The 24521-nt window shown below is 34.9% G+C and overlaps 1 protein-coding gene and 1 long non-coding RNA gene across 2 annotated transcripts; one reads left to right on the forward strand and one right to left on the reverse strand.

Annotated features, from left to right (window-relative positions):
• Positions 1-1263: 1263 nt before the first annotated feature.
• On the forward strand, positions 1264-1972 carry LOC137573072 (uncharacterized). The gene is made up of 2 exons (XR_011031805.1): positions 1264-1324; positions 1625-1972. It is a non-coding gene; the product is annotated as an uncharacterized lncRNA (long non-coding RNA).
• An 11223-nt stretch (positions 1973-13195) lies between these two features.
• esg (escargot) lies at positions 13196-15068 on the reverse strand. The gene is given in 2 exon segments (XM_068284654.1): positions 13196-14755; positions 14757-15068. Coding segments are annotated over 2 exon segments (1488 nt in total). The 5' UTR covers positions 14922-15068; the 3' UTR covers positions 13196-13432.
• Between the last annotated feature and the right edge of the window lie 9453 nt (positions 15069-24521).

Consider the following 24521-nt stretch of genomic DNA (forward strand, 5'->3'; position numbering starts at 1 on the left):
TTCATTTTTGCTTGGCCTGAGCTAATGATGCGACACATTTGCTAATTTCTACTTGAAGCCCACTTGCTGGTTGAGATGGCTTAAATGATCATCATCATGATGATAGAGATGATCATGATGATGGAGTCAAAGTCGAAGTAGATTAACCACAGAAGAAAAGAAAAATAGGTAGGAGGCAAAAAAAAAAAACAGGTCTCAAAATACCACCCGAAGCTTTCTTTTGAAATTAAACCATGTTGAAATTAATTAAATGAGGAGAAAAGTGTAGAAATAACTTTAAGCCTTCATTTCTATATATGTATGTACATCGTTTTCTGAAATGTCCATCAAGTCAATCAGTGCGAATGCTTCGAGTCATTTGCCAAAAAGAAACAATCCTCTGCTTTGAATACCCTTAAATGAGGAGTATTTTGAATAATTTCTTTATTAATAAGGGTTTCTTTTAGAACTAGTAGCAGATTAATCAATAATTATTTTATATGCGATTCAACACAAAATGTATTTTTAGTTTTATATACAGGTCTTAGGTCTAGCCTCTTAATTTGTAAACTTTTATTAAGCTTCAATAATATTTGATCAGATTTGATAATAATAATATTCAAAGTTTTCAAAACCAAGAAAACCCTTTTTTTTTGTAAGAGTATTTGAAAAAAGAAAAAAAAAATGAATATAAATACAAACACCGATCACTTTATGGCTTTTTCTATGTCTGATTTATGATTTGCATAAAAAATTCGTTTGCCAATTCTTTGTTTATTTTCTTTTGTATACCTATAACTTTTACCTTTTGTTTGACTTTCAAGTCTCGTATTTTTTTTTTTTTTTTGACACTTTGAACTTTTCATCCCATCTAACGAAATGTTGTCGACATTTCTCTAGTGGGCTTTAATAAAGTTGTCTTTTTTTAACAGTTTGTATTCGGTTTAAAATGCTTTTCGATACTTTTCTATATCGTTTCGAGTTACGCACTGGCTGCCTGACCATGGCAGTTTTGCATTTGCTCTCAAGTATTGGTGCTTTGCCAAATCTCTTGAATTTGACAGGAATATATTTTAATTTGGTCCTTATTGAAAGAATATTCGAAATATGTATGAGCATAATTTTGATTTCTGCCGCCGTTAGAGTAAGTTAAATACATATATAGATAATGAATGTTTTGTTTGTTATTTAACTCTTCCGTTTTCTATTTAGAGCAATCGAAGTCTTTTAAAAATTTGGATGCTTTGCCTTTCGCCAGTGTATTTATTTAATGTTTCTTATGGATGTTACGAAAGTCTAATCAAATATGAAACACTTTTGGGTTTTATCCTAATTATTACTATATGTAAGTAAAAGCTAATTTTCAACAAGAAATTCAAATATTAGATATGTGACACCTTTTTAATTTTTAAGAGTATGTAAAAATTTTCATCTTGTGTGGTTACCATAATATTAATACAGAAATAATATAATAATATTAATATTAATGCAGAAAGGTTTCTAATCTTTAGTCCGAAAACATTTCATAAAATGTTAATTGATTGCCAAAAGGTGGTTATAAAAAACGGAGAAACACACACTTAGCTATGGTTTAAACAAATCTTTTAATTCATATTATTATTCATAGTACTTTTTTTCTAAACAGATGTGCAAACAATTTCTTTAATGGTTGCCTATTCGTTTTATACTGAATTGGGTGTCATTGAGAACCATCTAAGAGAACTTGCCGACTTAAGAGCACGAAGATCAGCTCCACCAGATGATTCAGCACGGCGTGAAAAAAGCTTTGAAGAAACGAGTGCATTGGAATTATTTGAAAGGAAAACAGTACGAACAACTTTACCACCTAATATATCCTTGCTGGAAAATCAACGAGATCATGATTTGTTCAATGACAGCACAACGGAATGTGAACCCGTAGCAAGCCGAGCGATTATTTGCCGTAGAGCACATTTTGATTCAACTAGTTTAATACGCGCAGATAATGAAGAAACTGAATATAGTCTAACTAATACTCATTTGGATTCGTCTGTTATTACGACAGATACAACAGATCAACGGCAAGAAATCGATGATAGTGAAATGGAAATTCCACTAGAAAGTTCATCCTTATCATCCAAACCAAAACGTGCTTTTAATGAAAATTAAAAAATATTTGGTATTATAAAACAAAATATACACTACTTCCTCCCTCTACTACTTAAATCTTTAACCGGTAGCTTAAAAACTAAAGAAACCTGAGATCAAAAGTCTCGATTGCCTGTGTGCTCTTTTTTTTCCATCTATAAAACCATAAGGCAGGTAATCGGATAGGCGAAAGTCAAGACAAGTCAAGTCTCTCTTCATTTTCATATTTGTTATAATTTCTTTTCAATCTAACCGCATAAAATCCACTTGGGAGTCAGTTTGATTATGACAAGTTTTACTACGAACGAAATGTATGGAAAGCCTCCTAGCGGGGTCTCTTCTAGTGCTCCATTTGACTTTGGCTCGCGCTCAACTGTCGTTTCTTCTTTATGATGATCGAGTGGTGCAAATAGAATACTTTTTTCTTTATGCTTAACAAAATGCATAAACAAACCCAATCTCAATTTCAAGTCAAGCGAGAAAAGAAATTATGTTGAAATCTTTGCCCCCGAAAAGAGTAAAGTAAAAATAAAAAACCATTTCATTATTATCATTGTTTATTGTTCTGAATTGATGGCAATGTAAATATTGAAACTTTAAACATGAAAAACAGTGGTACAAAACTAAGGGAACGGCAGAAGCTTTCGAAAATCGTTAAATTCTAATTTTCCTACTGTTCGTTTTTATAAGTCTATTAGAGTTTTATAAATCAGAAAACTATCAGATAGTTTTACAATAAACAAAACCATATTTATGATAGATCTGGAAACCAATTTGTTTTTGGTTTTGTTTTTTAGGGACTAAGATCAGGGACAATTTTGGGTGAGAAGTTTTTGAAATTATTTAAGGCATTCCAATTACTACTTATTGGCATAAAACTTTCTCAAATTTACGAAACATAGCCACTGTGATACGTTAACGCCCTCTTTTCCTCTAACAAAAAAACAAGAATAGGTAACATACATATTTTCATAGCATTTGAATAACAGTAGACACCCGAAAACCCCCTTTGCCTACCATCTTACACACAAAACAAAACAAATCCAAACGATTGAGGTAAATGAGTAAAAAATTGAAGCCAGAGACAATTAAGCTTAAGGAGCATTTCATATTTCAGATGGCAAAGAAAGTTCAACGGGAATGCCGCCGCCATAGCCAACATTCGTAAGCCAGATATACCAGGGGCCAGGGGCCCAGGGGCTGACTTACAGCCAACAAGAGATACTGAAGACCAAGACGATGATGAAGATGAAGGCGAAGACTTGTGGTCTGAAGGCACTTAGACTATTGGACCTTGAAGAGACCACAGCAACAAAAACAACACAAGTTTTTTTTTTACAAAAAAAAAAATTGGTAGTAGAAACCAACAACAACAGTAATATCAGAGCCAACAACTTCCAGTGATTCATAGACGGCGGCAGACACAGAGTATTTGAATTGCAAAAGACCAAAATCGGTTTGATTTTGTTGTTTTTTTTTTGTTGTATCGTTTTTTTTCATTTTTTGACATTTACGGATCATAACAATATACGCAACCATTTTTGGCTGGCCAAAATGCCTCTAGGGTATCAATTTGGACATGTAAAAATATTTTAAGTGGCTTCTTAAAATTCTCACATTCTCTTATACCCCCCACCACCACCTTCAAGCCACTATTACTCCCCCACTTCCAATACCAAGGTGCGTTCTATTAATCATAAAAATGAGGGAGACACCGAAATCCTGTTATGAAAATTAACATAAAAATAAACATCTGAAACTGTATTGGATGAGATTTTCCTCTCTTTTGCATATCCTGTATTCAGCTGCTGTCGCCCTAACTAAAAAAAAAAAACGGTTTCACTTCCGATTTCTCATGACCTTACTCCTCTTCAAATAACAAGAGTTCATTCTTTCAATCTCCAGATATTGATGATGTCTGCTTGTCAGCATCCTACTAGGTAGATGATTTTATGCACGGGCACAGTGGAAACAGGTTCTTTTTCCTGCTTCTTGTTTTCTTTCTGGTCTAAAGGTTGGGGGAGTAATTCGATCTGTCCTTTGCCAGCTTTGCCCTCCACATTAGGTAAGAAAATAGAGCGCATATGAAATGCCATTTGAATGAAAATTGTTTCTGTTATATGATGAGTTCAGTGCACCTTTTGGTCTTCCTGGGAATGTGTGGAGATAAATGCGGGGGAGCAGCAAGCTGGGAATTTTGTGTTTTTACATATCTTGAAGAAACGCCCTGTCAAGAGGGGTCAAGATTTTGGTGAGGTGATAAAAAAAAGGAAATCGATCGGATGTTTAAAAAAAAAACAAGCAACAACTTATTGAGGGTTCACTTTTTTCTCAAACATTTACAATTAGTTCCTGTTTAGCTTCCTCGCTTAGTTTCAATGAGAAGAAATTTGTTAAAACAAAGTTTAGTCAGAGGTTTAGTTCATCATTGTTTAATCAAGCAAATGCATAATATGGTGGTTTAAGTCAGTGTCGGAATCTGTAATTAACACTTATTAACCCCTACACTTACACTTATATTATATAAAAAACTTATCAAGTTTCAAGTTTCCAGTAACGAATTTATTCAGGAAAGTTACCAATTAATTATTTAAATAAAAACTTAAGAAAAATTATAAATCAACCCTTATTTCAATTTCAGATATACTGGCCTTTATTCCAACTATAAGAAAAATTTACAAATATATCGATAGTTACACATTTATTGAAGTAATCAAACCGATATTTTGTTTTTAACATTTTCATTTTTCGATGTTATTAAGTTTGTACTTCTCCTTAAAGATATTTCGATAAAAAGCTCCAGCATTACAACCTAATACTTTTAAAATTAATTTAATATGGGATATAAGGTGCACTTTTAAATTACGATATCTTCTAACACAAAGCAAGTACATATATATTCGCATTCACCGAAGACTTCTTCCAAAATGTGTTTGCCAAAATGTTGCTTTTTAATAAAAATTCCAAAATCTTTGCAAATATTTGCCCAAACTAGTTAAGTAATCGGTAATTCTTTGCAGCACCCAAGACGGGAGAGGGAAGCTCCGTTTTTACGATTTTCGGATCTGTGGCATTCTGTTGCATTTTAATTGTTCTTTGAAATAACTAACCAAGTTTATGCATAATCTCTACAAATTGATCGGAAAGCAAACAAATACCGCTGGGTAGGTAAGCAACGCACCCAGCATCCAAAAAGAAAAGAGAGAGCTACTGGACCTGGAGCTCTACGTCGTCGTCGTTGGTGTATCTTGGAGACCAAACCAAGTGCATTTCACACAAAACGTGCAAATAATAACACCATCTACGCTAATGATCTCTACCATGAATGTTTGTGGTGACTCGCCTCACGCACACCCCCACACCACAACACACTCAGTTAGAGACGCGAAAACAATAAAACGCGTTAACTGCTGTTTGCCGCTGTTGTTTGCGTTGCGCACACAATTGTTTTTTGCCAAAACCTCTGTGAGGCACTACAAACGAACGAACGAACGACCGAACGAACGACGACGACGACAAAACGCTACTTTGACTAAACTCAAACAGAGCTACTAACTAATTGGCCGACCAACTCTACTACTACTTTACTACCACTTGTCTCTCTTTCTTATTTCTTTCTCTCCCTCCTTCTCTCTCTCTCTCTCTCTTTCTCCATGTGAAGATGATGATGATGACGATGATATCGCTTTGTCTTTTTCAACTCACGCACTCAACTAGCCAACTGACCAACCAAAACCAACCAAAACTAACCAAAACGAGCACTTGCAAAAGTTTTTTTCATTTTTTTTTTTGCAGTTGCATCGTTATGACTACAAAAATTGTCATGAAAATCATTAAGGAAATAAAAGTTAATCAAAAATTTTAATAATTCCGTGCATTGTTCATTTGGATATAAGTATGACAAAAGAGAAATATTTAGAGAAAGAAACCCATGTAACTATGAAATTTTGAAGAGTTTCCGTTATTGGTAACTTAAAGTCAATCTGATTAAGTTAACAGATATAAAAGGATGAGAACTGCAAAATTTAACAAATAAGCTATAAACCTATATCGATTTAGAGCTTTTTGTTTCATTAATAGGGGAAAAAATATAATATTCTATGCTCACACCACATTTTGTCACCATCACAAACCGAATTTCATTAATTTTCTTCAGTTCAAAATAAAACATTCCCGTAATAGCCAAATCAAAGCTAACTATGTACTTTAAGTTATTAATTTAGTCAACTTTTTCAGGCATATTTATCTACATCACGAAAAAGCTTCATCATTTAAATCCAATATTTATAGTTAACTAAATTAACAATATTTTTAAAAACTTTTGCTTTTCTTAGGAGTCCTCCTGTTAGAATAACAGATAGGGAGAAACACCAAAAAACTGCAGAGGACTAGTTAATTTTATTTTTATGGATTAACAATAACTGAAAGCCAAAACAAGTGTCAAAAACGTTTAACAGGGCTTTACGTGGACTCTACGTGGTCGAATAGTTCTTTCATTTACTAAACCCAACTCGTTGGCATCATTCAAATTAAAAATTAAAGGAATTAAGCTTTATCAGTTAGTGATTTAACAATTAAGCTTCCAAGTATCAAATTTAGTTTTTCATTTTATTTTCTTCAATTTTTTTCATTTGTATTATCAGCCCAAAGGACCAGACCAGACCAGACAGATGGATGGATGATTTGGAATATTCAGTTTATGAATTGTTATATTGAATAGTAAACTCCTACGTCCCTATACAGAAGGAAGTTCAATAGATTTCAATTGCGTTGACCATGTGATTAGATCGATTGGCAACCATTATTATGTATTAAATGCGTAGGCATTTGTCTACTACTGCGTATTTAATAGTTGCACCTTCTCCCCATTTGAATACTAAAAACCCTATATATCTCTATATGTAGACACATACATATATAGACGAGTATATATACACTCGGATGCCTGTGTACCGATCGTTTTTGTACGTCGCCGGCGATCGCGCAAAAAAGCACACTTCGTCGTGACAAACAAAATGCTCACGTTTATCAGCAGACAAAAGATCTCCATTTTTACGCTAAATTTCATTCGTCGTCGCTCGTCTTTTTTTTTTTTTTTGCCTTTGTCGCTCTTTTGGGCAAAAGCTTGTACACTCTACATATATTGTGGGTACATTTAAACCATGAACCAAAATGAAGGATCTTACACTGAATAAAAATTTTATCTAGTTGTTAGCATATTCTCAACATATTTATAAACATATTTCAAGTACTCCAAAAGGTAAAAATTGACATCAATCAGTTTAGTTTTAAACAGTTAGAATGACTTCTTTATAGTTCTTAAGGGTATACAAATATCGTTCTTTCTTTCTTTCAACTACAGACTTTTTTTCCTTTGGCTTCTGCTCTGGATTCAATGATCAGTTTTTCTGGGGTGCCCCTTTTCGGTGTGTTGGAAAGTTTTTCATTTTGGCTCGTTAAAAAATTTCAAATTCAAAAAAAAGAGGCAGGTAAATTTTTTTCTTTTTTTCGAAACAAAAGGTTGAGGGCGGCAGCCAAGAGAGGGAGGCAAAGTTGTTGTTGCTTTGCTGCTTATCTTTTTGCATATTCATAAAGCTTTGAAAACTATTTACAATTTTGTTGCGTTGTCGTCTGACTTTTTGTTAACTGCTGGTTTATATATTGGCCAGGATTTGGTTTTTCCTTTTAGTTTTCGTCAGATTTTTTTTTTTTTGGCTTTTATGTAGTTTATCAGCCAAAAGGTGGAAGAGACCAGGGCAGACAGATAGCAGACATAGACAGCAGACCTCAAGACCTGCCACACAGCCAGCTGCAGTTGCGCAAAAAACGTCAACTCAAAAGCAAGAGCAACAACCACAAGAAGAAATATTGTGATATTTGTTTATTGTTAACGAATTGAGCTGGGATAGGTCGTAATGGAACTGGGGTACATAGGTTTTACCATCAAATTGATTAACGATTCAATTGCAATAACACTTACTTCAAAAATTTTAGGTATTTGGTAAAAGAAGAAAGGATTCACACAGAAATCAACTTCTTTAAGAGCCATGTTCTGATTCTCTACAACGAACTTTCATCGAATATACTCTAGTTGGAATGTCAAAACTGATATTGATGAAGCAACTAAGAAATTGAAGTTTTCTGACCGGATCCTATCTATTTCAGAAGTCATAACTTTTACCTCTTGGCCATTGCCCTTAAAAAAAAAAAAAATATACAAAAACAAAAAGAAAGACAACGATCAAGCGCGAAATTTGGCACACAAAAAAGTAGACCCCAAAGGGGGGAAAAGCAGAAGGGGGTCACAAGCCACCAAAACTTTTTTTTCTTGTTTTTCGTTGTCCAATTTTTGTTGCTGTTGTTGTTGTTTTCTTTTTTGAATGTTCACCGACCACAAAAGGCCCTAAATGCTCGTCTATATTGTTACAATTTAAGACGCTTATTAGAAATCGTTTGCAAATTGTTTAGCAAGAAAGCAGCGAGCACGATTGCTTGCAAAGGCTAAGAAGGAGGGCTAAGTGGGTGCTACGGGGTGATAGAGTAAGTAACTTGAGCTCTAAAGCCCAGCCACGAACTGCGTGCATATTAATTTTTTCTTTTTTTTTTTTTTTTTTTCTTTTATACGTACATATGATATATATATTTTCGTTGATCGCTCGACTGGGATCTCTGTGTTGTATTATAAAGAGCAGAGCGCACACGTGAGCCCAAAAAGACTTGACTTGACTCCAGAGTTGAGACGAGACTTGTTGCTGCTGCTGCTGTAGCTAGTTTTGGGTGCCTGTGCCTGCTGCTAGCCTGTCTGATGCCTGCCTGATGATCTAATTTGGCAACAATTGTCGTAGTCGTCGATCGTTGATCGCCGCCGTTTGTCGTCATACAGAGGCTTAGCGTGTTGAAAAAAGGGGAACAGGAAGTCCCATGTATGGAAATTTTTATATCAAACTTGGTTTGACTTTTTAAATTTATTATAAACTCTTTTCGGACCATAAACATCTAACTAACACTGAGTAAAAAACGTCCTTCTTTTAAATTGTGTTTATCGTTCTTCGAGTGTCACAAAAATACGCTCCAAAACATCCCATATACACTTCATATCCTAACCCAGAGAAAAATAGAATTATCATTTAAGGTTTCTGTTGTCTAAGGGTCTGGAGGTCGACTCGATTTTGTCGTTGAGCGATGTTATAAAGAAAACATCGATTCTTTTTTAGATGTTCTTGATAATCCATCAAAGTTTTTCTCCAATGAAGCAACACCTGAAAGATAGTTCCATCGAAGATAATGGAAAGGCATATGGATCAGCGAATCATTTTCAAAAAAGGATATCTTGGCATTTAGAAGTTATTTTTATGTTTTATAAGCTTCTAATCTATTTGAATCCCTAATATCGTATCCAAACTAAGCCCTTGTTCTTCTGCACACATGTGCTTTCTGGTTATGCAAATACATACATGCACAAGTATTTTCGCCCAAGTCTTTTAGCCCATAGATATGTACATACGTACGTACATGTGTTTTGGAGAAGGTAGAAAAAGTAGGAGGAGGATTTCTCTCAGTAGACGACAACAACGACTACGCCTGGCGCGACGATCAATTGATCTCGATAATGAGTTTCATTTGGTTGTCGTTCGAAGGCAGAACGCACCCATATTTCTATGTGAGATATGTATGCAAACTTTACCATTTTTTTGATGATGATGATGATGATTTTCCACTCTTTTTCCGCATCAGTGAGTCGATCACCTATAACTTTTCTTTAGCTGGTGATCGATCCGCTTTTTGTTCATTAAAAAATAGGTTTAATGTTTAATAAGACTACACACTTAGGCGGGGATCTCTATTGAAGCGTGTGTGTGTGTTAGCTGTTTTGCTGTGCTTTGCTTTGCTTTTGGGTTCAGTTTGGTTTTTGATTTAGTGACTGCCATTTTGTGGGCCCCACATTGTACGCTTGAGTACGTTGTACGTGCTTAGAAATTTCAATATAATTTATGATCAGAAAAACGACGATTTCTTTCTCTGTCTCCCTCTCACTCTCAATCCCAATCTCTAACGTTTGGGGCAATAAAATGTCGCGATTGGCTGATTGACTTTGTTGGTGCTTTGATTTTTGGGGGGCTTTTGACTTGAAGTTTTTCCTCTTCTGTTGGTCGTTCAAAACGATTTGTTTATTTATTTCATCGGGCAAAACAAAAACACTAAAAAAAAGTGGAGCCTGACCCAAAAATCATATGTGAAGTGCTCCTACTCTCATTTGGATGGATGTATGTATATAGAAGACGATCGAATTCCATTGAAGAACTTGTTGTGTAAATTGGCAATGCCAAGAGGGGAAAGGAAGGAGAAGCCTAATAGCAATCACTTTAAATTTGAGAAAAATAAACAATTGAAAATCCATTATAAATTATTACCAAAGTAAGTCAACAAAACTTAAATACCGGAAACACAAATGTGATATAATGAATTCTAAATACCCTTCGAAAATATGTTTTAGAAGAATATAGAACTAAAAGTTTCTTATAAAATGTATTTGCAATAAAAAAAGTGGTCCAAAATGACACTTAAAAGGTCACATAAGAAATATAAATTATTTCTTGTGTAGTGTCTAATTAGAAATATATGTATGTATGAGTATATAAAATTCTTATAAGTCTTAGTTATTGACTTAACTCACAACTTTAATTGGCAAATTGTAAATAAGATGGAAACGATTAACATGTCCTGCTCCAAGAAATTATGTGTATTATTTTAGATTTAATTTTCAATTGATTATTCACTTATTCAACATGGTCCATTTAAATTTGAAAACTAAACATATTTACCTACTTAATATTTCAACTAATATTCGAAAAACAAATATATTTGTTGTAGTTTGGACAAGAATATTGCCAACAATCTTGTTAACTTTTTTAGCTGAACTCTGATTGATTAAGACGCAAACATAAAATGAGCTTCAATATTATTTCCATAAATGTTAATAAGACAAAATTGACAAATTTTTATCAAAATGATTGATATGTTCAACAGATTCAGGGTTAATGACACATATGTACACATATGTAGACCTTTTTTCGCTAGAGAATTGATTTTAAACGTGAATCGATTTCATTACCGAATCTTTTAGCCAACTAGTTAACGGTACTTAGAGAAAATTAAGCAATTTTACGATTACTAGAAATACATATTATGAATTTAAAAAACTTTCATCTACAGCAAAAATGTATAGACTAAAATGTTTATTATCCAAAATTATTTACAGTAAAAATGAAACTTTCTTTTTTATCCTGTATCTGCTATCTTTTTATCATAGTCAAAATTTGTCCAATTGTACGACCAAATACAGTCATAGTATATTATTTCTGATCACAAAGCAACATTGATTTTTATTTCTTGATCCACACAAATCTTGTTGATTTTGTTAGATTTGTTTCGAACCTGCCTAAATCTCGAATCATTGAATACGAAGAAATTTTTTTTTTTAATTCCCAACTGAAAGTCAAAACCAGAGGGCCGGGGCTAACTTCGACCGCGTCAAAGTTTGTATACCCTTGCAACTTTTTTGGTAACTCTATCCTTACCTATTAGCCATCAATGTGGAAGAACGTTTTATATAAAAAGGCTTAAGCTTGAGAAAGAAAGGCCTACAATCATAGGAAATAACGAAGATATTGATCAAAGTCACTGTTTTCCACCGATCGTTCCTATGGGAGCTATATGATATAGTCACCCGATCTTTATCAAATTCGGCACAGTCATTAACATATATATTAAATTAAGAAATGTTTAATTTAAAAGCAATCGCGTTAAAAGTAACGAAGTTATTTACAAAAGTCACTGTTTTCGACCAATCGTTCCTATGGGAGCTATATGATATAGTCACCTGATCTTGATCAAATTTGGCATAGTCGCTTATAGGCGTAGTAAACTCTCTAATATTAAGTTTCACGACAATAGCTCAGAAAATAACGAAGTTATTGAGAAAGTCACTGTTCGTGACTTGGCCGTTTGTATGGGAGCTATATGATATAGTCACCCGATCTTAATCAAATTTGGCATAGTCGCTTATAGGCATAGTAAACTCTCTAATATTAAGTTTCACGATAATAGCATAGAAAATAACGAAGTTATTGAGAAAAGTCACTGTTCGTGACTTTGGGGTTTGTATGGGAGCTATATGATATAGTGGTCCGATCCGGCTGAATCCGAGATATACAACGCCTGCAGTATATACAAGCCTAGGTGCAAAATTTCAGCTCTGTAGCTCTTACGGTCTAGGAGGAGTTTGCGTTGATCCAGACGGACGGACGGACGGACATGTCTAGTTGAACTCGTCTCGTCGTGCTGATCAAGAATATATATACTTTGTATGGTCGGAGATGCTTCGTTCTATGCGTTGCACACTTCTGACCAAAATTAATATACCCTTTTTGCAAGGGTATAAAAACACACCCAAAAATAATTCAAAATTGTTGATTTTTTTTATGTAAAATAAAATGTATTTCTTTCATTGTTCTCTCTTGTTTTTGTTCTTTTTTCATTTTCTTTTTGTAATAAATAGCTTAAAATTATAAAACATTTCATATCAAAATATTTATATTTCATATGTTTTTTGTTTTTGCTTCTTTTGAATACATTTTCAATGTATGCAAAATGTTTATAGTTTAGTTTTTTTTTTTTTTTTTTTTTGTTTCTATGTTTAACTTTATGTACTAAGTATATAGTCTATAAGCTAAAAAATACTATTGTAAATATATATTTCGATATATATGTAGTTTTTTGTATAAAAGAGATAAAAGTTTTCATTTGTTCATTTAAGGATTGTCTTAATACCGTATTATATATTTATAGTTATGTACAGGAAAATGAGAAAAATACTTCAGAAAGTTTCAACTTAGGATGTGATTTCATTCAAACTAAAGTTGTTGGCTCTTGTTTGTTTTTTTTTTTTTTTCAAAGGGGATTCAAAATAATTCATATGGAAAAAGTTAAACTCAAAAGATTAAATGATGAATCAAATTCAAGATGAAAATAATGACTAGAAAATAATAATAAAGAAAAAAGGAAATTTAAAATAAAAATTCAAAATTTTTAAAATATAAGATAAATTGTTTCCCCTTTGTTGGTTGGTTGTTGTTGTTGTTTTTTTTAGACAATTTAGTTTAGTTTTTTTGTTTGTTCTTTGTGGCACTGGGCTCTTGTGGGAGGAGTCGAGACGAGATGTAGTCTTAAACGAGCTAGGAACTAATTTTTGGTGGAACATGGCTTTCATTTTTTTGTTTCTGTTTTTTTTTTTTTTATAACAATAGTGTTTATGGTTTTGTTGAACTTAAGGCTCGTTGTAGCTCGTTGTGGAAGTGCCTCCGGGACATCCACCCTCCGAGTGTTTGGTGAGCAAAGACATACGTGAAAATGTCTTGGCACAATTGTTGCAGGAATATTTCTTGATATCCGAATGTGTCTGTAGATGAGCTCGCAGATTCGAACGATCGGCAAAGGCACGATGACAATGCTGACAACTGAAGGGCTTCTCACCCGTATGGGTTCTAATATGTCCCTGCAGGAGCCAGGGACGCGAGAAAGCCTTGCCGCACATTTGGCACTTGCATGGCAATGTGTGGGTCCGTATATGCATTTTGAGGGCACCCAGCGATACATAAGTTTTCTCACAATCCTTGCAACTGAAGGACTTCTTCACCTGATTCCCTTCAGCAGCTGGACAATGGAATTGCTGATGTTTTGTCAGACCCGAGAATGTTGAATATGATTTCTGACAATCTGGGCATTGATAGCGAGGCGGCTGTTGTTGTGTCTTATCCTTTTTCGATGAAGGACTTGTCGTCAAAGTGGATGCTGGAGCTGGCGATGATGATGATGAAGCCTCTTTGGGTGAAGAAATCAATGCACTGGCGGCTGTTGGTTTTGTTAGAGATTTCAATGACAAATCTTCGGGCACTGATGAGCAATTAGATTCTGGAGTCATAGAACGCATCGAGTAATATGAATTTTCCGAATAAGCAGGTGAGATAGGTGCATGGTGATGATGATGATGAGAATGCGGGTGATAGGCGGCATATCCTGTAGCTGTTTGCGCCACAGTCTGTGGTGCTGGTGGCGGAAATGATGTACTATAAGGCACATAACGATGTTGGTGCTGCTGCTGCTGGCGCACTCCAATGGGTCTGTGTATGATTTCTGAACGCATGGGCGGTGATACCGAACTGGCGCGACCATGCAAATAATGATGGGGCGGCGGTGATAATGAACCCATAGAGTCTGATGGAGAACTTGGCGAAATTAATTGTTCAGCATGATGTTGATGATGATGATGGGCTGCTGCAGCAGCTGCTGCCAAATGTGGCTGATTGATGGTGCGATAGAATTCCGCCGTATATGGGGACATATGAAAATTCCATGGATATGTGGGTGTTGGATGCACTACGGAAACGGCTGCTGCTGCAGCGGCTACAGCGGCCGCTGCTGCCAATGCAGCTGCTTGCGTTTGATTTGTTTCCACAACATCGACATCATCCACTTGCACATCATCTTCACTATCGGCGTCATCGTCGGTTGTGTGGTCAACATCGACACCTTCATCCTCCACATTGATCAACTCCTCCGTGGAGATTTCGACCATTTCGGTTTTTTTTATTTTTCAGGCACAAGTTTTCAGGCTCAACAGTTGTGATTTCTGTTTCTTTTCCTACTGTTGTCGTCATTGTTGTTGGTTGCGCCTCAAACTGATATGTCACAGGCCTTTTCTTTAAAGGACACTTGCTGTAGTTTTTTTCCACCAACATTTCTTCCACAGAATGCATTTTCTTTTTGTTTTATTATTTTTTTTCGTAAATTTACGTAAAAATTTTGGTAATGTTTTTTTTTTGTTTTCTACACTTCTTAGTTGTAACTCCACATAACAAGCGACGTTTCTCGATTTTTAGCTAGGCAATAGTGTGTGAGCGTTAGCAAAGGCGGCGTAGAACTGAGCAAAAAATTCAAAGGTGGCGCCTTTTTATAAGCAACAAGCCTGCAGCGCAGGCAGGAACACGTTTGTTCTCTTTAGCTGAGTTGCGCTCTCACGCTCTGTGCACGCTCTCTTGCTGGCTCAGTGTGCGGCAGCAGGTATACAATCGCGTGCGTGCATGCTTGTTTGTGTGTGTGTGTGTGTGAGTGGATGTGTGTTTGGTGCGCTCGTCGGCTGCGCTGATAAAACCGTTTTATTTTTGTCTCAACCAATCGTAAACGCTCAGTTGAGCTAACCTGTTTCTTCTTGTTTATATACTGAAACAACAAAACTCACGTGCCCGACTACGTACACTTGCACCAATCGTTGACGTCGAAAACTCCACAAGATGCCGTTATAATTGCAGTGGTGTGTGTTTTTATTCTCTGCATTATTTTTGCTCTCTTTTGAAGTTGAGTCTCTTTCAATTGAATTGAATGTGCGCTGTAAATTTCTCTTTCTTAGGGATTCTTCTGCGTCGTTGGCTCCAACTACCTGGAGGAGCTTTACCTTCAACACCTAATGAACCCTTTTTTCTTAAGGATTAGGGCCTGTTGGGCATTTTATCAAGTGCAAGTTGAAAATGTTAGATGACCTGTACATGTGACTTACGCATAAAAAGGTTCGTCCTTAGGTAGAACACGTGTTCCAGCGTAAATTCGCAAAAGAATTTGCAACACAACAGGTAGTAATTTGACATTAATGAACGCAAATAGTTAAATGAGGAGTGACGCCGCTGTGCCTTCATTAGGACGTGGACTTTGTTGTAAACTGTTGATGAATAAGGTGCAAGACCATTAACCTGAAGAGGCTCATTTATAGGCAACTTCTACGAATCAGAGTTTGAGGCAATTTAAACGCAATGTTCGTAAAACATCTAAAAGATTATAGAATATACATACAGTATGTATGTAACTATTTGTTATTGATAAACCCAACATTAGAATACTTTTCTAGACGTAAAAACTTTGATGCACTTATTTTTAGACGGACGACTTTTTTTATCCGAGCACAAACACTGATTTATTAAATTAAAAGGAAAATTTTAAAATATTTCCATGTGTAAATTTCCGAAATTTGCTTCAAAAAAGAGTAAAATCAGTTAAAATATGAATCAGTTCAAACTACGCCAATACTTATGCAATAAGTTAGTTTTGTCAATGAAGCTGAGCAAATTTTTCATTTATTTTTTATAACGACGACTATTTTTAATCTTGCCCAAAAAACCGCATCACATGTACATTTTTTTACATATTTCTTGGTAATAAAGAGAACAACATTTTTTATGCTTAATTCACAGAATCAAAGTTAAGAATTAAACACATACAGATTTAAGCAAGAGACAAAAAATCTGTTAAATATTCTCTTTCGGTCTCATGTGTGCGAAGAGAGAGATAGAGAGCGATTTTTGCTCTTGATGTGTTTCATTCCATTTCGTTTCATCTCACAAATGTTATCCGTCTCTCTTGTGTTCTCTTACTTCTGCTCTGTTGAAAATTACTTAAGCAAAACTTCCCCTTCCCAGACAAACCACCAGCAGGCAACACTGAAGCCTGTTGATTGACTTTAACCCTGTCTTTAAGATATTTTTAGAAACCCACAAACAAAGGTGTTGATGAAAGGACCCTCAAGTGGAAAATAAGTGCAGCAGATGTAACATCAACAAAAAATAAATAGAAAGTGTTATACATATCTTCTGACATGACAGATCATAAAACAGAAAACCACCATCCAACTAGCAATATAAATCAATGGAAAAGTACTTTGATTTGTTTACTAAGTCGGTATACGGGTGGTGGGGTATATACAGGACGGCCAACCTGTGCCAATTTTTCCTGGAAACTTCGAAGACCGCCCACATAACCATTTAACTTAATTAGTATTCCTTATCGGCATTCGCTAAGCATTTTCAGCCAAAAAGAAGATCAAGACCTAGTAGGCAGGCGGCCTAGGAGGAAGACCGAAAAACCGCCAGCATAAATTAATAGATAAACATGCAAAACTTCTTGTTTAGAGTACGAAAGATCGGACGGACGATCCGTCTATCCGTCCCAAAACGACCACAAGAAAGACCACGTACTGTGTGTGTGTATGTAGATACATATATATGTATGTATGCCCATGCACCTTAGGCTTTAGATTGCCTTAAGGTTTTCCTTCTGAGTTGTTTGGGTGGTTTGCTTATCTTATCTAGGCTTCTCTTGGACAATGTGCGATGTCTTTTCTAATGCCCCTGACCATCGCAACTTGTGTGGATGATGTTGACGTTGTTTTTTTCCCCGATAAAGCACACTCTTTTTCTCAGTTAACCAAGATTTAATGATCTTGTTAACTAATTTTTTTTTTTCCCCTCACCATTTCATGGTTTTTCTTTCATTCTGGTTTATTTGGGTTAGGCCACCCACTGGTAATTGAAATTGGTTTAAGTAATTGAAATGTTTAAGACTCACCCGGCATACAATATACTTCATCATCATCTATAGCAATGAGTGTGGAAAAGCTGTTAGATCCTTAAATGGGGAAAGTAGCGAATTAATTATTTGTAGCATACCTGGAAAACTTAAGATCACTAGGATCAACACACACACAAATTTGTTTTGCAAACGTTGCCGACAGTCATTAGACGCGTTTACACACTAATTCACGATGTATTTATTACTCTTAAAATGATTAAACTGTTTTAAAAATTAATCAAAAAGTGTACTAGAACTTTAAACTATATTAAACAATTTTTTAATTCCGAAACTTATAAAAACTAAGGAAGTTTATTACTGCCAAAAAGGCTGGAAAGAAGGTCCTCCAATGAAGTCTAATGTCAGTTTTCTAGCGATCAAAACTATATTTCTTATTTTCGAATGCTTTTTAATCATTTGATGGAAGTCATAATCTTTTTGTTAATTAATCTTTGTTGATTACTTTTTAGAAAACTGCCAATTCATTAGTATAAGCGGACGGACTTATAGGATATTTTCGAGAGATAAATATTTCGAGATAAAAATATTAAATTCTAAAAACTATTTCACTGGCTTGGGCTCTTGAACCACCTGATTTCAAAGACGCACTTATTCGAACCGAACCGATTACAAGACTAAGTTTTTTAGACACTTGGTAAATTCCACAAAACACTCAATTTAAAACACGTTTTAACGAAGCGATTAACTTTTTTTCCTTTTCAACTCTTCTGGGTTTGCAAGAAGCAAAGTGATTCCCAATTGTTATTGATAGAAGAGGATCTGAAATACAGAAAAATAAGCATTAATGATAATTTGAAATTATTTAAAATTGATTTTATAATAGTTTAAGTTAATTGAAAAATATTGATGGAAAACTTATTAAAAAATGTACGAAACTTTGTAATTTCAAATAGATCCCAGATTTTGGCGCTTGAGGCAAAACGTCAAATGAATACGAAAAATGTTTTTATTGAGATGACAACATTTTTTCTTTGCTCTTGACTTTGGGCTTTTGGCGCCCCTCTTGCTTCTCGGCCTACCTTCTGATCCTCTATATGTAATCTTGCCATTATAATCAGTTCTAACCGGAAAAGAAAGCCTCTAAGCTTGCCTATGAATATTTTTGCAGACATTCACCGAATCTGAAAATTCATGTCTGTTTTCCAAAAAGATGTTCTCCAAGAATGCTGCACTTTTTGAATTCTTAAAGTTAATATGTGATATATGATAATTTCACTTCTTAATATTCACAAAAAAAAAAAAAGGAGAAATTTTAATTCTAAATTTTGTTGACGAGCCTCTCAACATCATAATTTTACGGCAGCAAAGATATTAATAACAACTGTATCTTGCGGCGGGATCCCTTCTACTGTGTGTGTGTGTTTGTTGTACCTCCATTGGTGGCATTATCGACAAAAATTTATATACAACAGTTTGGCTTGTCATGTTTCATGTTGTTTTTTTTTTACTCATCTTGAGGAAGTATTATGGAATTCTCTTGCTGGCACTGATCAATAAAAAAAAGCAAAAACTTTCATTTGCTAAAAATCGCCACGGGACATGCCACAACAACCCACACGCACTTTCATCGGCTCGCTTCTTTGCCACCACAACAACCTTCCTCTATATACACACACACACACATATGTACATATACATATACAAATATCCCGGATAAGACAGACATACAGAATGAAGTCAATAAAAATGTTGGATTGTAATTTTCACTGTGCAATTATTGTCTCAGCTTTCAAATGCGGTAGGGCCCATGGTCCGTGGATCCTGGTAGTTCCAGATCCAGTGGGCCCAGAAACTGAGTCTCTCGCTCGTTCCCCCTGTCGCCCTCAAAAGTAATTTTCAATTTTTACAACGAAAAACATAAAAAAAATGCACAACAATATCTCTTCTTTAGGTCCACTTGTTGTTGGCTCCTCGCGTCTCTCATCTTTTGGCTTTCGTCGCTTAAGCTGCGTGTCCTTAAAGCAAACGCAAGTTTTTCATGCCCAGACAAATCTCATTAAAAGGCGTCGCATCTCCGACTTGAGTTGGAGGAGTCACATCGGGCCCATTTTTTTCTTCTTTTTCTTGCCTTTTTTCTTGTGGTTTGACCCTTTTATTTTTTTGCTCTCATTCTCTCTCTCTCTCTCTCTCCTCTTTCTTTCTGTCTCTGTCTTGATCTGTGTTGCATTTAAAATGTCGTTAATAATTTGTTGCTCCAGACACAATCCTGAAAAGTTGCTACCCCCCCCCCACAAACCTCCGACAGTTCCCTGGGAGTATGTGTGTTTGTCGTAAAAAAGTTTTATGATTTTACTTCAAATAGGACAACCTAAAGGGAAAAAACCAAAACACAACCAGGGAATCAGGCTAACTTACGGACTCTCGATATTTTATACTCTTTATGATGGTAAAGTCTCATAAGATTCACGTTCAATTTAAGTACATTGCAAAATTAAAAGTGCTAAAACGACTACAACTTAGCTTCTAATAATAATTGTGATTATAATCATTAGTATTGATTTCTTCTTCCTAAGGAGTCATTGTAAAATCATTCATGAAACAGTACTTTTGGTCCTTTTTGTAAGGATATACATACATATGTATGCAGATACAGTTGGACCTCGATTCTCCGGGCCCTTCTAGACCATTCCCCGAATACGTTTTTGTTTGCTATCCCAGATAACAGAGCTAATCAAGGTTAACCAAGTCAATAGAACATTCTTAAATCCATCCACATCCTGGTTAAAATGAGACCCCAATAACTGGAATTAACTGTCAATCGAGCTCGATATCAATAAAAGGTTTGATAAAAATTTAACAATAAAAAAATTAATAATTTTTACCAGAGACCAAAACAAAATTTTAATTTAAAAGGAATTCAATGATATTTCATTAAATCAATATCACTTACAATACATTTATTTTACTTAATTTCAGTGCACTTTAGGATCTTCCAGGTAAATTTATAGCAAATATGTGGACTAAATAAATATACCCTCTTTTGGCGAGAGTATTCCACAAACAAGGAAAACAAAAAATTGTGGTTAAGTGGGAACAAAAACCAAACACATATGTATATGTACATATGTATGTAAGTATACATATACTGTTCGTATTTTTAATTTTCACTTACAGAGCACCTATGTATACCTCCCTCTTCTTCCACTACCATTAATACCCATTTCCCCCCCTGCTCACTGACTGGTCTGTGCTACCAATTGAGAATCCTCTTTAGGCGCATGCGCGCAGATGTTTCTTTTAATGCATTTGAATAAATAAACTACAACAAACATTTGACAAGCGAAACAACTCGGCGGCTTTAGCGTTAAATAATTGAAAAACAAAAAATGTTGTTTGAAAAGATTTTCGAAACAGAAAGAAAGAAGCGTGCGCCAGCAGTCTGGTGTGCTGTTCCTTGTGTTGTCTATAAATCATCTAAAGGACCTACAGGATAATGCATTCACTCACACTCTCAGTGGCAAGGGCCAAATGTGTTGAGCACTAATTTGAATCGCTGCTGCTGCTGCTACTTCGGGCATCTGCCAAGTGTGTTTGAAGTTTTCGCTTGAATGCAATAAGAGTAGACGAGAGGAGGAGAGAGTGATGAAAAGAGGAGTCTCCTGCTTGGCACCTGGCCGTGATTTGTGTTTTTGTCTTGTTGCGGGCCAACTACTTAGAAACGGCAAACAGGTTGGTGTGGCTGGCTGGGCCACCGACCCAATAAACTAAGAGCCAAAATAAAAAAAAGAAAAACCAGCCCTATAAAAACCCAAGTGACCAGAAACATGACAAAAACCCAACTAAGTGCTAAAAAAAAACTTATATTATTAACTTTTTTAAGGTAAGAATTTGTGTTTATTCTTTTGGTATTTTGGTCAAATGAAATTGAAGATACCCTTTAGAAAGGAACTAGTCTAGATAAAGATCAACTTCTTAACTCTTCATTAAAATACATAGTCATCTTTTAAGAGGTGAAATCTCACTTAATGAATTAAGAATCCATTTAAGGATTTAATAAATCTGTAAGAAATTTTGTTGCAAGTCTGGAATTTCTTAACTTTCCGAAACCCGGCACAGTCTAAAAATATATAATCAAACATCGATGACATTTTCAGTAACAAAACATTTAAAGCCGCACTTGGAAGTTTTTTTCGTTGATTAGTACTTTGAATCTCAAATAAACCTTTTGGAAAGACATTCACAATAGTCCAAAGAAAAGGCAAAGGTGGATCAAAGAGGAATTATTATTAATACTATTTCCCAAATTTAAACTAAACTAAATTTCCTTTATTACTCATTTACTTATCTAATACAACATGAATTTTTTGTAAGTGAACGAAGAGAATAAAACTAACTTTATCATAAAATTTAACAGAGGTATTTAACTATAATGTTCATAGTGCTATGATGAAATAGATTTACGTTGCTTCAATTGATAAAAAAATATATGCAAACTAAGCCGTACACAAGATTTAAAGCTTATTATTGTGTAAAAACCCTTTTGCTGCCCTTTTGATTGGAGGCAACTATTGCATAAATACATTTGAATAACTTTGAGTACAAAGATCTAGAACAGATTGCACATATTGAAGTCTAAACGACCTTTTAGTACCTTATAGGTATATACAACACAAAAAAAGAGTAACATTTTCGACCTGTCTCCGCCTCCCTCTTCCTTTTTTTTTTTTTGTTGTTCAACACACAAATCAGATCAACCGTTTTTTGTGTTGTATTTTTTTTTTTTGCCGTTTGGATGAACTCACATGAACCTGCGCCAAGTGTACCGTTGTGTTGCTGTCTCTCCACAAGCAGCAGCAACAACAACAACCACAGCAGAGTTGCAACATCCCAGCTAGCTGGTGGCACGAGCTTAATGTTGTCGTTATACATTTTACAGGTTGATATATAAGTATATACTATACTATATAGTAAGTATAACCCAAAATGCTATGGAGACAACACACGAGCTAAAAAAGCTGGTCGAACCAGGAACGGGGCTGGGCCATGCACGAGCTATTAAGTTGCGCCTTCTTCGCCTTCGCCTTCACCTCCTACTCCTATGCTCCAGCACCTCTATCATCATTTTGCATATGATATTTTTAGCTTACCCGCCTCCTCTCTTGTGCTCTTCCTGTTCGTGTGGGTCAGCAGCGTGGGGCGCATGCTTAGTCGTTCATTCTACCAGGTTATCGTCCGTTTTATGGTGGCATCGCGCATCATGTTTATATAGAATTCTTCTCGTTTTCGGTTTTTTTTTTCTGTTTTTTTTTTCTCTGGTCTGTATGTATGTAATAATTTTCGCCGGCAACGTGTCTGGTACAGCAGCAACATCATCATCATTATCATCATCGAACTCTTATTATTATGTTGCGGCGGCTTCCTTCGGTTGATGTTGTTAATGTTGTTATAATATGCGGCTACTTGTTGAGCTGCAAACAACTCAAAACAGAAAAAAAAAACATGAGACACGAGAAGAATTTATTCAAAGGGTTTTTTTTTTAAAGATATTATAAACTAAAAGTCAATATTAGATTATACAGAAAGTCACCAAAATAATTAATAAAATATCTGAAATTTAACTTCTAAAAGTTGATTAGCATCAGATTATCCAAATTTTAATAGATTATTAATGATAAGCTGAATAATTTAAATTTTAAATTAATATAGTTGAAATCTATTGATATAATCAATTTCTGATTAGTTTTAGATTTAGTTTTTTGACCAACCAATTTTATAAGTAACTTTATGATTACCCAATCAAATATTTTGAGTATTTTTTTTACAAATATTTTGAGTATTTGAGTAAAAAAGAAGAATATTATGACAATTTTTTTTTTCCAGAAAACTTTTTATATACTTAGTAGTAATGAAACTATCTTCAAATGCTTGACATTTGATAGAAGTGGCTTTTAAAATACTTATTAAACTAAATCTATTTGAAAATAATTTCATAAAATTTCTTCAAATGTGAGATATGAGGCTAATGACAACATAGAGAGGAACACAAATTAAAGATTAAATATTGGGACATAACTTGACAATTTTCCATTAACGAGTTTACAGCATTTGTGGACCTCCCACATGACCATAAAAATGCTTATCCGAAATTTCATTTCAGCTTTAGCAATTTCCTCAATAGACGTACACACACACACATATACATATATGTAGGTAAAGAGACATAGACACCTACTATATACATACGAAGAAACCCATCAAATTGATGGACATGATTAGAGAGAGAGAGAATTTCATTAATCGAGAAATAAAAGACAAGAAAACGAAAGAAAGTGCGACCTTTGGCGCCTTTAGAAGAAACACAGATGAAAAATAAAAAGAAGGCAGATGCATTTGCAACGCATCATCATAATGCTTTGGCTTGGATTTGTCAGATAATTGATGAGCTTTTAGCATTTCAACCAAAATAACACCAAAAACTTCAAGTTGTTGTTCTGGCCATAAAATGATTAATCATTTGGCAGGTGGTTGGTAGTACTCGACCCAAAATGAAAGGGTTTAATCATCTCTCACACACAGTCTCTTTCACTCTCTGTCTCTTAAGAACTAAATGAAAATCAACTTTAACAAGAAACTATTTAACTTAATTTCAACACTGTCAAGTGGCGGAACCCAAACAATAACCGAAAAAAGGATCGGCTGATCATAAAGCAAGCAAGAAACAGGAGAGAAATGAAAAGGATTACCGACGTCAGTTTATTTTGGCCTGGCTGGGACACACCCACACACACAGACGCATACATACACACACTTAAACAGGCACAGCGAAAAGGTGTTTAGGCGTGGCACTGACCAAATCGGTTTTGAGTGTAGGCGCTGACCCATTATGTAATTTGACGAAAACCCAAAAAAGAGTTTTTAATGATGGGTTAAATGTCTCTTCTCAGACATTGCAGCTTGAACTCATTTCATTTTTTATTCTCCTTTTCAAATGTATTTTAACT

Source organism: Drosophila tropicalis, unplaced genomic scaffold (assembly GCF_018151085.1).
Source record: "Drosophila tropicalis isolate 14030-0801.00 unplaced genomic scaffold, ASM1815108v1 contig_393, whole genome shotgun sequence".
Classification (NCBI taxonomy): Eukaryota; Metazoa; Arthropoda; class Insecta; order Diptera; family Drosophilidae; genus Drosophila; species Drosophila tropicalis.